A 13680-nucleotide genomic window follows, 5' to 3' on the forward strand; every position below is an offset into this window, starting at 1 on the left:
TTTTTTTTCTCATCATTTTGAATTGAAATCTCACATTTTTTTTACTACTCATCTGATAATTGTGACTTTTTTTTATCTCATAATCAAAACTTTTAAACAGATACATTTGGCTTTAAATCTTATTTAGACTTTAAAACTCCTAAATTTAACTTGACTGAAGCTGACTTGAAGCTGTGGGCGAAGAACAACCGCCATTCAAGAAAGGAGGGAAAGTCAGTGTCTTCATATTGGTTGCTCAGTATCAGGGTTACGTTAATGAGGGAGGTTCAGATTTCCCAGCTCTATTTCCTGTTTCAACAGTTATTTCTCTGCGGTCTGAAGGTGATTTTCCAACTTTCACTTACGTCAAACTAATTTATTTCATCACATACATAGTAATAGTTCTAGTGTCGGCAGCATGTGGTCATGTAATATTCCTCTCTTCTCTGTGTAAAGTACAGATGCTTATGATGCCTTCATGTGTACTAGGAAATAAAAGAAGATTTATTTTAAGTATTGTATGACATTTCTGAATAAAAGCTTCAATTTAAGGAAGAGACCAGCAGGATGGCATTTCATTGCTCATTTAGTGATCTTATGATCTGGTTCCCCTGTTGATGTGACGTTAAAGACACTTCAGCACTAGACCAAAAAAAAAAAAAAGTTTTTCAGGCTTTGGTTGCAATTTCCTTCTTCCTTTGAAAATGACTGTGCCACACAGTCTGTCATTATGAGCATGTCAGCATGTGAACATACTTTTACACAATTGAGGAAATATTCTACATTAACCTCAAACTGAGTTTTAATACTTGAGGGAAAAGACATAACAACATAAATTTAATTCTGAGTTTATATTCATACTGTAAATAAAACATACTAGCATGAATGATGTAAAAGTGAGCTATCATGACCACATCTGTAACCAGCAGCAAGTATTGCCAGTGATCTGTTTTCAATAAAAAATCTCTCTCAGGCGTAGCTGAAGAATGGTGGAGCTTGTTGATGGATGAAACTCATGCTGAGGCTGTTCAGGAAAAGACCTAAAACATCTCAGATGAATATGGAATATATCTGATGCAATGGATATACTGCACCACTTTCCATATTATTATGCAAATTGGATTTTAGTTTCATAAACATTCAATTTTTTGTTGTCAATCAAACTCATGGATGGTATTGTGTCTCAGGGCTCTTTGGATCACTGAAATCAATCTCAGACACCTGTGATAATTACCTACTATTCAGCCACCCCTAACCAGTGCTCACTAGCAGAAACGGTTGCAGTGGGCCCAGAAATACTTGAAGACTCATTTTCAAACAGTCTTGTTTACTGATGAGTGCCGTGCAACCCTGGATGGTCCAGATGGATGGAGCAGTGGATGGTTGGTAGACGGCCACCATGTCCCAACAAGGCTGTGATGTCAGCAAGGAGGGGGCGGAGTCATGTTTTGGGCCGGAATCATGAGAAGAGAACTGGTAGGCCCCTTTAGGGTCCTAAAGGTGTGAAAATGACCTCGGCAAAGTATATAGAGTTTCTGACTGACCACTTTCTTCCATGGTACAAAAAGAAGAACTATGCCTTCTGTAGCAAAATGATCTTCATGCATGATAATGCCCCATCTCATGCTGTAAAGAATACCTCTGTGTCATTGGCTGCTATGGGCATAAAAGGAGAGAAACTCATGGTGTGGCCCCCATCCTCCCCTGACCTCAACCCTATTGAGAACCTTCGGAGCATCTTCAAGCTAAAGATCTATGAGGGTGGGAGGCAGTTCACATCAAAACTGCAGTTCTGGGATGCTATTCTGACATCTTGCAAAGAAATTCAAGCAGAAACTCTCCAAAAACTCACAAGTTCAATGGATGCAAGAATTGTGAAGGTGATATCAAATGAAACATTCTATCTGGCATGTTACTGAAAAAGAACACCTGATCTTAAAGTGTGTATTTAAGTTCTCAGATGGCACCTTGTAGCGCCACATTATGTCATAACGCCACATTATGTAATAACCCTAACCATAGGACTTAGTGTGGGCCCCAAGGTATGCCCTACTCAGCTACCTTGCCTTAACTCTAACCGTTTAGTGACTTATGCCTAAACCTAACCTTCAGGGCTCTAGACTAAACACCTAACCTTAACCCTAGAGATTAAGGTGGGCTCCAGGGTATACCCTACTACCTTGCCCTAACCCTTACCGCTTAGTGGCTTTCAAAATGCGGCATTATTACATAATTAATGAAAAATTTATTAAATTATTACATAATGCGGCGTTATTACATAATGTGGTGCTACACACCTTTCCCTTTAAAGAACATAATCACAGCTGGCAAAATTTAATTCATAAATCTTTATTATCAAAAATCTTTTAAGTTTAATAACATCAACCTCTACTGAATCACACTACAAGCCTTTAAACAGGAAGTCTTTAACAGTAGTCACACCACGCAGAGCTGTCAGTGAAACTCAGCAGCAGTTGTTCCAGTTACAGCAGGAAACATCTAAGACATCACACTACTTCTGCTTTCACTTCTCACCAATGACGCTGTGCTGCCCATCTGCAGTTTCTTAGACTCATCTGTGTCGGGGGCATTATGATGCTTCAGTCTACAGGAAAAGGAGGAAATCAAGTTTTAAGGAAAGAGCCTGTTAGTCCACTGAGAATGAAGGAAACTGGAGTTCCACTGATGATTTTGGTGTTCTTGCAAACAACAATCTGGTGATCTCTGCAATAACAGAAGAGTTAGCCTACAGCTGTGCCCTGCCCCTCTCACAGCCACAGAATGCGCTGGACATCCATGCTGAAGACATCTATAGTAAAGCATTAGAAATTATAGCTGCACAGTACTGGATTAGGGTTCAGGGTAACACAACCCTACAGCATAGCTTCAATGCAGAAGCATAAATGGGGCTTTTAAGTGAAGCAGTGCAGACAGCTTTGTCTAACAGTGTTATGCATCATCTCATTTCATCTAACATGATAATGCTACCAAGTGTTAAAAAAAAAAAAAATCTACTTTTTACAGTGGAATCACAGAGTTTTTTTTTTTTTTAACAGTTTAAACAAAATTATCTAGATTTCTTTTTTGGTATCAACAGGAACATTTTCAGACCATTTTTATAAAAAGCATCAAAAGTTTTCTGATATTATGACCAGTTTATAAAATCTAACCTCATGTACAAATGTTACAGAATAATTTAGCTCTTTGCATATTGACATGTGCTCGTTGTTTGAAAGGTTGGTGATGAATTACACTCCAATCAATCTTCATTTTCTCAACTCCAGTGTTTCTTCTGCCTCCTCATCATCATCATCTTTTGAGTTCCAGTCGATACATACAATACATCTGCTCCTCTTTCTCCTCCTCTCTCCAATGAGACGGCTTTAAACAGGACACCAAGTGTTGGTAATCTCTCCAAACATCAACACCTAAATCATCCTTGGGCCTCTGGAATAATCCATCACTTGGTGTACATCTGACTGTGTAGTTATAATATTTATTGATTATAATAGTAGCACTTATGAAGTGCATGACTGACAACAGTCTGAGTGCTTAAGCCAAGTTTCCACTGCAGAAATTTCCCTAGAGGGTCAAAAACCTTTGGATGAACCGCAGATTAATTTAAAGGGATAGTTCAGTTTTTTAAAGTGGGGTCGTATGAGGTACTCATCGATTTTGAGTGCACTATTACAGTCACTGCTGCTCAAACTGCTGCTGTTTGGGGTACTGCTGCAGACGAAGCTGCTGCATACTGCAAACAAAAAACATATTTAAACGTGCAAATTCTATTAAAATATGTAATGCAACTACTAGTTACAACTGCTTAAGTCACATTCACCTGGCAAGTCCAGGTAAACTTCCAATTTAAACATTTAAGTGTCAAAATAAGCCCCGCCTTTACTGAAATAAGTAACAGCTATGAGTCAGTGAAACAAGCATGATTTAACTTGTTTCATTAATTTTTATAATGATGTTTTATTTTCGTGGTAGAGCCCCTCTGCTTCATCTTTTATAATTGATAACAAGAACAGTGCCACTGCATTTGAACTTATACCAGGAGTGTCCAAACTATAGCCTGGGGACCAAATGCGGCCCTCGATCCATTTTTGGTTGGCCTGCAGCAAACTGTAAATGTTAAGTCAAATATTGCATTTGAACATGAAGCCTGTGCTTGGTTGTACTGTACTTTTTGGTTTCAGCACAAGGCAGTGCTTCCATGCTAATTCTGTAAACAAACATTTTGACAAGAAGAATTTACTGATCTGGGTTTTTTGTGACTAAATGAAGACAGCACTGTAAATGGAAAACATACTGGCAAGCAAAATAATAACAGTATTTTAACTTGTAATGCCCTAATGGATAAGGAAAGGCTAATTGCAGTACCAATGGTGTTTCAGAGGCACAGCCAGTAGTAGCCAGGGCCAACCAGGGCCCCCTGAAATCTGATTGGCCTCCCTAAAATCCTTAAAATGGTTGGCTATTTGCCTTGTCAGCCAGTAACTATCTTTTTAAGCATACCCAATCACTAAGCATATTTTTACCATCATAAGATTGGTTTTTACTAATTTTAGTATCCTCAAGGTGAGGCATATGAAAGTGGCTCCACCATCCTTATATATTTTCGTATGCCCTCGTTGGAAAAAGTTTGGACACCCCTGACTTATACTTTTATTTTAAATAAGGGGGAACATTTTTTGGGGGGGAAATATCAAGTTATTTTGAAAGAGATACTGTTAAAACTGCAGATTTTGTACTTTTATGCTACTTACTTTCTCTGTCAGAATACCGTCTGGTTACAACAGAAACTCTGAAGACTATCTGCTGAACATAGCACACTTTTTAATGATAGGTACCTCTCATAACCCCACTTAAAACACCCCTAAACTTCCTTTCTATACTGGTGATATAATTCTACCCTAATTTCCAGAGGTACAGTCACACATGAAGCTGATGTGGCAGTGCAAAAGCCAAGAAATTCCCATTAGGTCCCATATTAGAAGCCCATTTTACAGCAAAAATAAACATGTTTACATCCTGGTTCAATTAAAGCTTTTTTCCCTCTGCTCATTTCTTTATGCAGCATGTAAAAGGATTTTTAATAATTCATCTGTTTCTCATCTCGCTGTTGGCCAGGAGGCCTAAAGCTGCTATAAGCCAACCTCTTTGCCTGCATTGTTAGTCAGAAGGTGGTTTTAAACAACTTTTCCAAGATGGTAACCATCATTGTTTGGCTTTAAAACGCCTCTTCAGAAACCGAGGGTGACATCATTGAGACGACGCCCATGTTTATGAAATACAGACTGACAAAAGAAGCTTTTTGTTATTTGACCTGTAGTGCAAAAGGAATCAAATTAAAGTTCTTCTGAGTTTGTTGGAAATATGACTCATTTTACCACATATCTTTGTCAGCACCAAAGTCTGATATTACCCAGGGCCACTTGGATGATTTGGTTCTTTGCATAAGAAAAGATACCTAATGAACAATTGGTGACTGCTTTTCAGTCATAAACTTTACAAGAGGAGAAAATCCACCAGCTATGCATAAGTCCATTTTTATCATTGTGTCCTATCAGCACAGGAGTGTCAGTCATTATTGCATCGTGCAGCATTGCATTGCATGCTGGGTTTCCACAATGCATCTGCACTTGTAAATAGTCTGACACCTAGCACTTTTTCTTTGGATGCAGGAAAACAGAAGTGGCGCTTTTTAAAGGCGCGTGTTTGACAGCTTTGAGCCTAATAGTTCTGCATTTCAAATACGGCTATCGGTATTATTGATGCACAAGTCATTCTTTTTGCTTTCTCCATCTTCCCTTCAGCATTTTTAAAAAAGTTTCAGTGAATTTAAGTCTAGTAGCAATTCTTAAATTTGAACCAACTTATGTAAGAGTTGGATTAAAATGCAATTATATGACTATGTGCTTCATTCATAAGTGCAGGTAAAATGAAAGTATATCAATTGAACAGTAAATATCAGTTGCAGTTTGTTTTCCCTCAGTCAGACAAACAAACATATTTTTACATATTTGGTCAAAAACTAAAACAAAAACTAAAAAAATGGAACAACAATTTCTACCGTTTTTGGGTCTGGTTTCAACCAGGAAATGGATCTACCAGAAAATACACTGACCGTTTAGGTGCTTAAGTGGTCTGAAACTTTTTACGAGCTTCACATTAAGTGTCTGGATGTCGTGTCTGGGTGTTGTACAAAATGTTATGTTACATTTCTTAAACCTGTTAGATTTTGCCTTCTTATTTCTCATTTTACCTTTGGGACACCGGGCTGGGGGAGATCACATATGTTCCATAGATAGAAAAGAAAAATAAAGAGAATCTTGTCCTGATGTGATGCCGTTTACTTGTTAAGTGTTAAAACAATGATTCAACTATAAATCCAGTGCATCTGTAAAACACATTGGGTTTATTTTGACTGAAAGCATTCGTTAAAGGAATGAATGAAACGCCTGTAGAGGCAAGCTTGCGCATGCACACCTGCAAGTGCTTTTACAATGTGGTTTTTGAACAATACCATACCTCTGTAAAATCTGAGGAAGGATCAATGATATTAAAAAATGAACACTGCCAAATTCTTGTCCAAACTAACAAAATTTGTCCCTGGAACATAATTTTCACTCCAGTCAAAGCACCTTCTGCCTACACTGGAACTATCTCAGCTGGTTTAAACACCTCCAGTGATCAACAAGGCTGTGGATGAACTTAAGCATAGCTGGTGCAGATCACAGTGACTCTGAATTCAGCCTAAATCTCTCTTTCTCTACAATGTTTTGACCGTCCAACTTCGCGTGCACAAAACACTCCTCCAAAACCAAGTGGTTCACCCAAAGATGTGTGTTTTCATGTGTGTGTGAATGAAAGCCACAACCAGCCTCCTCAAGGACAAAGCCTCTGTGTCCGTATATAACATCAAATATATGAGTGTTTGTGAAACTAGTGTTGGCTTGGGATACACAACGTTTCCAGTAAAGTGTCAGAGTGTTGCATGCTGGGAGAGGATCTAAAGATGGAGGGAGAAAGACTGTAATTTAACCGGGAGGAGTAATGTTTATCTCATCGTCGTCCCGTCACTATATCTGTCTCTTGCTACATCCATGCACCCTTTTCTTCTCTTCCTCTATCACTTTGCTTCATTTCATTTCCTCCTCTTTTGTCTTTTCCAGTGTTTGTTTTTAATGTCAGGGGAGAAATCTGATACATTCAGTCGCTTGTGGTCGCCTTCGCTTTCAGTTCAACCACCTCTCTCGGTGATGGCTAATTCTTGGCATACAGTTCTGCAAAATTGGTGCCATTTGGGGAAACATTAGCAAGGGATAAACATCATGTCGGTCAGCAGCCAAAGAGTTCCAGCTCATAGACTCGGCCTTTATTTAGGATGTTTTGGATTCCCAGAGGATATTTAACATTTTAACTTCTATCTCATTTCTGCAATCTTCACAAGAAATAAACATCTCCAGTGGCTGCAACACCATATCCAACCCTCCTTTGGGCTAAGGCTACTAGCTGGATCACAGTGTTGAAAATAAATTAGCAGAGGCCAATGATTTCCAGCGTCCTCAGAGACCATCCATAGTGTTACGGTGCTCAAGTTTGAATCCTTACAAACACCATCAGTGATTGAGCTCACATCCATATTGCATCACCCTCCAAGAGATGGGTGTTTTGGGAAATACCGGTGACATGAAACAAGTTCCTTGGATTCAGAGGAAGTATTGTTTGTTTGTAGGTAAAATCCCTTTCTGCTCTTTAGCTTTAGAAAAATGTAGGCTAAAGTAGCTAGAGATTGTTATTAATCCGCTTTAAAGGCAGGTGGTTTATGGAATAAAGTCTGCTTGTTAATGTATAGAAGTTTCTTCCAACAAACACAAACAGATCTCAGAGATGTTATTAAATGTGGCCTTGTCTTCCAGGAATTAGACCGATTTCCAGTTGATGTATCTGATCAAAGCTTAGCCACAGATTTCTGGAGTATTTGTTCATAAAACAAGAGCACAGTGCCGTAAATCTCCAGTCTGAATCTAGTTTTTAGACACATCCACACCCAGAGTTCCAGTGTTTAAACACAGCCGTACTCATACCACACAGTCTGTGGGTCATTGTTCGGGTCAGGAGAAGCCGGTGTGCTTTTTGGGCGCTCCACAGACCCGCATCTCACTCTCTCACTCTCCTTTTTCAGCTGGGACGAGTCACCTGCTCGCCCGTCCCTGGACACTTCATTGTGCTCGTCATCCTGTCTCGTGGCAGGCACCGCTCTGACAGGGCTCACCATTGCGACTTCTCCTCTGTGATGGTGCGGGCCGTTTCCTGGGACTCGAGCCCTCCCTCGCTCCCTCTCTGCGTATCTCTCCGTTTGAAGGTTCAGTGATGACGAGTGGTGAATGGGTGGGTTCAGGAAGCTGCTATCTCCGTGCTGATGGGTCGGACCAGCCAGACGGGCAGAGAGAGGTCTTTCCCTCCCATTAGCCCCTCCTCCTTGTCTGCGAACAACCCCATCTGTTTGAGCATCGTTTCCACGGAAACTGTCGGGTCCATTTGAACGCAGTAAATCAGCTGTAGCTAGGCTGTAAGCTCTGCTCAGTGACTGACCGGTTCTTTGAGTGACAGACTGGCTGGAGGCGGGGGATTGGCCCACAGGCTGGCGAGGGGAGGGTTTGACGCTCTGGCCAGGTCTCTGGTTGGATGACTGTACGGTGGGTGTGACATAGTTGGTCGGAGTCACCTGATCCCTACTGGCTGGCCCAGAGGGGGCAGGACTTCTGGTGAAATAGTCAGTCATCAAGTCCTCCCGACTTCCTGTTGACACCTGGAAATGAGAAAAATAATTTTAGACAGAATGATCTAACTTAACACCCCAGATAGACTGTGTAATATTGCATCAGTCTGAGTCAGGGGTGTCCAAACTATGCCCCGGGGTCCAAAAGTGGCACCGCAGCCCACTCTTAATTGGCCCGCAGCAACTTTTGAACATAAAATGAAATTAGAACATGAAGCTTTTGCTTGACTGTATTGTACTTCTTCATTTCAGCACAAGGCAGTGCTACCATGCTAACTCTGTAAACAAACATTTTGACAAGAAGAAGTAAGTGATGGTTTCATTAATTTGTGACTACACTAAGAAGACAATATAAATGGTAAACATATTGGCAACCAAAGTAATAATGTTATCTTGAGTTATAATGCCCTAAGTAATTACTACACTAAACAGCAGCACCAACAGAGTTTCAGGTGCGTAGCCAGTAGTAGCCAGGGCCAACCAGATCCTCCTGAAATCTGACTCCCCCTTCCCCAAAAATCCTTAAATTGATTGGTGATTTGCCTTGTCAACCACTAATTAGCCACATGAGCACACTCAAACACCAAGAATATCTTAATTGACATCAAATTAGAAAAGTTTGGACACCCCTGGTCTAAGTTGTATGGGATTTCTCTCACAATCATCTCAGAAACCCCCCATAGACAGTGTTTGGGAAGGGCAAACTAAGGGATGTGATTGGAAAAGTCTTTGTCTGTCATAATTATTACGAGCTCACCAGAGCGACAAGAAATGAGACACATGCGCAGCCTCGACAGGCAACTGATATCACGAGAAAACCTTGTACATAATCACTAAATGTTGTACTCTTTCATTTATTCTACTCAGCTTTATCTCTGTTTGAGATGCTGGAATAAACTCGTGCTGCTTCTGATTTTAATAGCGTCAGACTTTTGACATTTTAGGTGGTTGTTTGCTTGATGTGGAAGGCTGTAAAAAAGCAAACCAGTTCCAGGTGGCAGAAGAGATTCTATTTGGCACATACCACTATTTTACATGACTTTTAATTTAGTTCATTTCCTATCTCTAACCACTTCCTATTATTCACTTTGTGAGCAAGATTAGTAAAATTCATTAACCCTGACAGAATGAATAATGAACGCACATGTGAGTGCAGAGTCTACTGCCGTTGTGAAACAAAACCCTTTTATACAAGGGTGGGAATCCGTTTTAGTCACATTGATTAATTACACTGACTTAAACTCTGCATACTTATCTGAATCATCCTGTGTTCAATACTTTATTATGGTATTTTAAAGAAAGTATGAAAGCCTCCCTCTCTGCAGGATCATTGATGAAAATTATTATGGGTGTTGATGTTCTTTAATGTTGTTTGAACCAAACAGATTGATAAAAAGTGCAATATTTAGTCACTTGGAGTAATATTCCCACGGTGACATCATGTCTGGACTCTGGCGGGCTGGAATGAAATATCTGATTTGTAGAGAGATTTAACAGTTTTAGTTAGAGTTGAGAAAAAGTACCTTCATATTTGGACAATGAAACAAAAACGAGTTTCTGTTGCTCATCATTTCATAATGTGGCTGCTATGATCTGTTCTGGCGTGTTAAGTGTCCCTGGCGGATTATATTGAACCTCATAAGGGCCATAGTAGAGGGTATTATGTTAATTTGGGCCAACTGGAGAGAGCACAACAGCAAATGCTCTAGGGCCAGCTGTCCCGTGTAATGCTGAGGCTTCACCCCTCAGTCCCTTGCTGGTCTGCAGTAACATTGCTTCCAGTCCAGCAGTGTCTAAGCAAGAAAACGTAATCAAGTCATAATATGACATATGCAGTTTACAAGAAGTGTGTTCACAAGCTGAGTTGACACAATGGAGAAATGCATGGACAATAACAGTATCTTTACTCACTTTGTGGCTGATTTTGAGTCATTTGGTCACATAAGCTTTTTAAAACTGACCCAGTTTTTAAAATTATTGCTGAGACAAACCCTTGTATTGATTACACCTACAGGTTAGATCTATTGCCAGGGAGCCAGAGACCAGCCAGACATTGCCAGTGACCCTAGAGCCCCCAAGGGGAGTCAAATATTTCCTGTCAGATATAACAGCATTATCTGTAGTAACTTTGAGGGATGTTCTGATACCATTTTTTCCTTCCTGATACCGATACCAAGGTGTTGGGTATCAGCCGATACAGAGTACTGATCAAATACCAGTGTGAACTTCCTGGACTGACTGTTCAGACTAGCAAATGATTTTAGACCTATATTTGATACAGGACATGCCTAAACAAATAGAATCATAATGTGCAGCAACTCTGTCACTCTAATTTTGTTTTTCTGCTGGTTATTGAGTTTTACTCCTAAATATTAAAATAACAATAATACAGGGGGCTGCATGACAGGCTCTCTCTCTCCTTTATGCTCTAGTCATGCAGCACGACATGATTACGGAACAGCCTGCAACTGGCTGACAGACCCAAACAAATATGGCGGTTAGCATTCGACTTAGCATTCAAGCTAGCGGTATTAAATAATCATAATTCGATTAAAGTGGATAAAAAGACGTGTAATGTCAGGTTTACTGGTGTGGATTTAATCATTAAAGTCCCCAAAAGTCACACGAGTTCCAGGCTCGCTGAAAATGCTGCTGCAAAGATTCAAAGACATCAACAGCATCAATGGGAAAGCACAACGGCTAGCTTCAAGAGGAAAAACAAGTAAGAGGCAAAGATTTATGGTTCAAAAGTTATTTAACTTTTGATAAACTGTGTCACTACTTGTGTATGACAGCGCCGGTCTAGAAGGCATTTTAATGACCACATTCAAAGAAAACTGTCACACAGTCACCATTCTGTTCTGCTGCAGTGGGTCCTTTGGTTCTTCTATGCTGCTCTGAAAACAGTAGCCCAGCAGCAAAGAAGAACTGACTTTCAGTTTATAGCACTAACAGTTAGCATGGCTACACGAAGCAAAACAAAAAGCTAAACAAACCATAAACTCATGTACTTGCCGATACCAATACCTGCATCTTAAGCAGTATCATACGTATTTCCGATACTGGTATCGGAATCGGAACAACCCTAGTTTACAAAAAACTTCCCTCGGTGCAAACCCACAGCACAAATTTTGACTAAAGATGCTCTGCCCAGCTCTGATCCCCTTTTATTTTGATTAGGAAGTCTTTTAAATAAAAAACTGCACTCTAAGCTGTTCATTTAAGAGGTTCACTGCTTGTAAAAATTCGGGCCAATGCAATACAGATGGTTAAAATTATGATTTAGCTTTTTACTGATGCATTTTTCTTTTTTATTTTGGTGTTTCCCCTATATTCCACATACTCCACCGGCACTGGGGACCAGGTTTGTTGCACTTTGTGAGCAATGTTGCCCACTGGAAGCACTCCCAGAGCACAGCGCAGCCCTGACCTCAGAATTGACCTTTCTGATGTAGTTCATTTCGACCTAATTCCATTTTTTGTTACTTCAGCCATGGGTGCATACTTTATGAAGTTTAAAGGTTTATGTAAAGTTCTGTGGAATTGCTTGGGCTCATTAAAGTTCCTTGCTTCCTCTATGTCCTCACACACACAGTAGGAAAACTGCAAGCACTGCAGCTGTACTACTTGAAACCTCCAGACACATCAGCAGACATAGTCAGGATTTAGTGTTTAAGCCATGGCAGTCAACATTAGATGAAGAAATGAAAGTGAACTAACCATGAAGTGTCTGTAAAGAAAGGCTTAAGCCTCACTGACCAAACAGATGAATGAGTACCACCTGGTTGGGGGTACAGCAGGAGTCCCTGGACAGTGTAGCATACTTCTGTTTTATAAAATGTTAAACTATATTTCCCTGTCATGAGGTACTAGCTTTCTGCTTCTAGCCTGTTTATGTTTGCTCTGGTGTGTTTCAGAGACAGACAGAAGAATCTGGCTGATAACAGTGAATTTTGTCAAGCTGTGTCAGGTCAGAGATCTGGAGAAGCCACTGATATAACTCAAATGCACGATAAGCTATGCTTCTGACAGATTGTTTGTGGATTTAATGCATAACTTTAGATTTTCCATTAGATCTTTATGTTTTCCCAGACAGTGCCAGCCTTGTATAAACATAAACTCTGTCGTTTCTATTCTTATCCATACTAATAAAAGCCAGCACTCTCTCCTTGGATGGTCCCTGATGCCAAACCAAAATCAAATATATACGCTAAGTACTGGGTCCAAAAAACCTACAGCCTTTTAAAAAAAAGTAAAACTTACTCCTATTTAAACTCAATTATATGTAAAGCAGGAACTTTCCCTACCTTAAGTTCATCTTGTTGGATAGATATCTGTATCTCTCATGTGTATATTGAACTAAAAAACTCACTGATATCCTAGATTTCTGCATTTTCAATAAGTTTGAGCTAATGTATTCACCAGGAGGCCACCATGTTTTGGTCTGTGCTGGTGCTGTGACGTCATTAGTGCTCCTCGCCGTTGCTATAGTAACTGCTGCTTCAGACTGGCAGTATGTTTTGCTGCTTGCAGCTGTTGCTGCCATAACAGCTTTCATACCAGGCACAAGTTTGCTGCATGTTGGCTTTGTCTCCCTGCTGTCAAAGCTCTGTCTGTCAAGTGACTGGATTCAGTGTATAGTGGAAGCATGCCTGTAGCTTTTCAAAATAAAAGAATTATGTACATAGGAAGGGAGTCTCCAAGTGACTAAAGTGGACTTTTACTTTGAAAAGTGCAAACCAGAAGTGTTTTGTACTGTGTTTATCTTTACCTGCAACAGTTTGAAGTGTGTGGAAATAAAAAGCTTCATAAATAGTAGAAGTTTGGGGAAAAACTTTATTAAACACATTATTTAGCCTGTGGCCTTCATCTGGTGCAAGAAAAACTGATTTCAAACATATTCTACCAATGTA

General features: G+C 40.0%; 1 protein-coding gene across 1 annotated transcript in view; it reads right to left on the reverse strand.

Annotated features, from left to right (window-relative positions):
• Positions 1-2370: 2370 nt before the first annotated feature.
• The window catches only part of ccdc88c (coiled-coil domain containing 88C), an 84433-nt gene continuing 73123 nt past the window's right edge, over positions 2371-13680 (reverse strand). The window contains exon 31 of the mRNA XM_041812474.1: positions 2371-8797. Coding sequence (XP_041668408.1) covers positions 8051-8797 — 747 coding nt within the window. The 3' untranslated portion in view covers positions 2371-8050. The remainder of the gene's footprint in view (positions 8798-13680) is intronic.

This window comes from Cheilinus undulatus, linkage group 18, assembly GCF_018320785.1.
Source record: "Cheilinus undulatus linkage group 18, ASM1832078v1, whole genome shotgun sequence".
Lineage (NCBI taxonomy): Eukaryota > Metazoa > Chordata > Actinopteri > Labriformes > Labridae > Cheilinus > Cheilinus undulatus.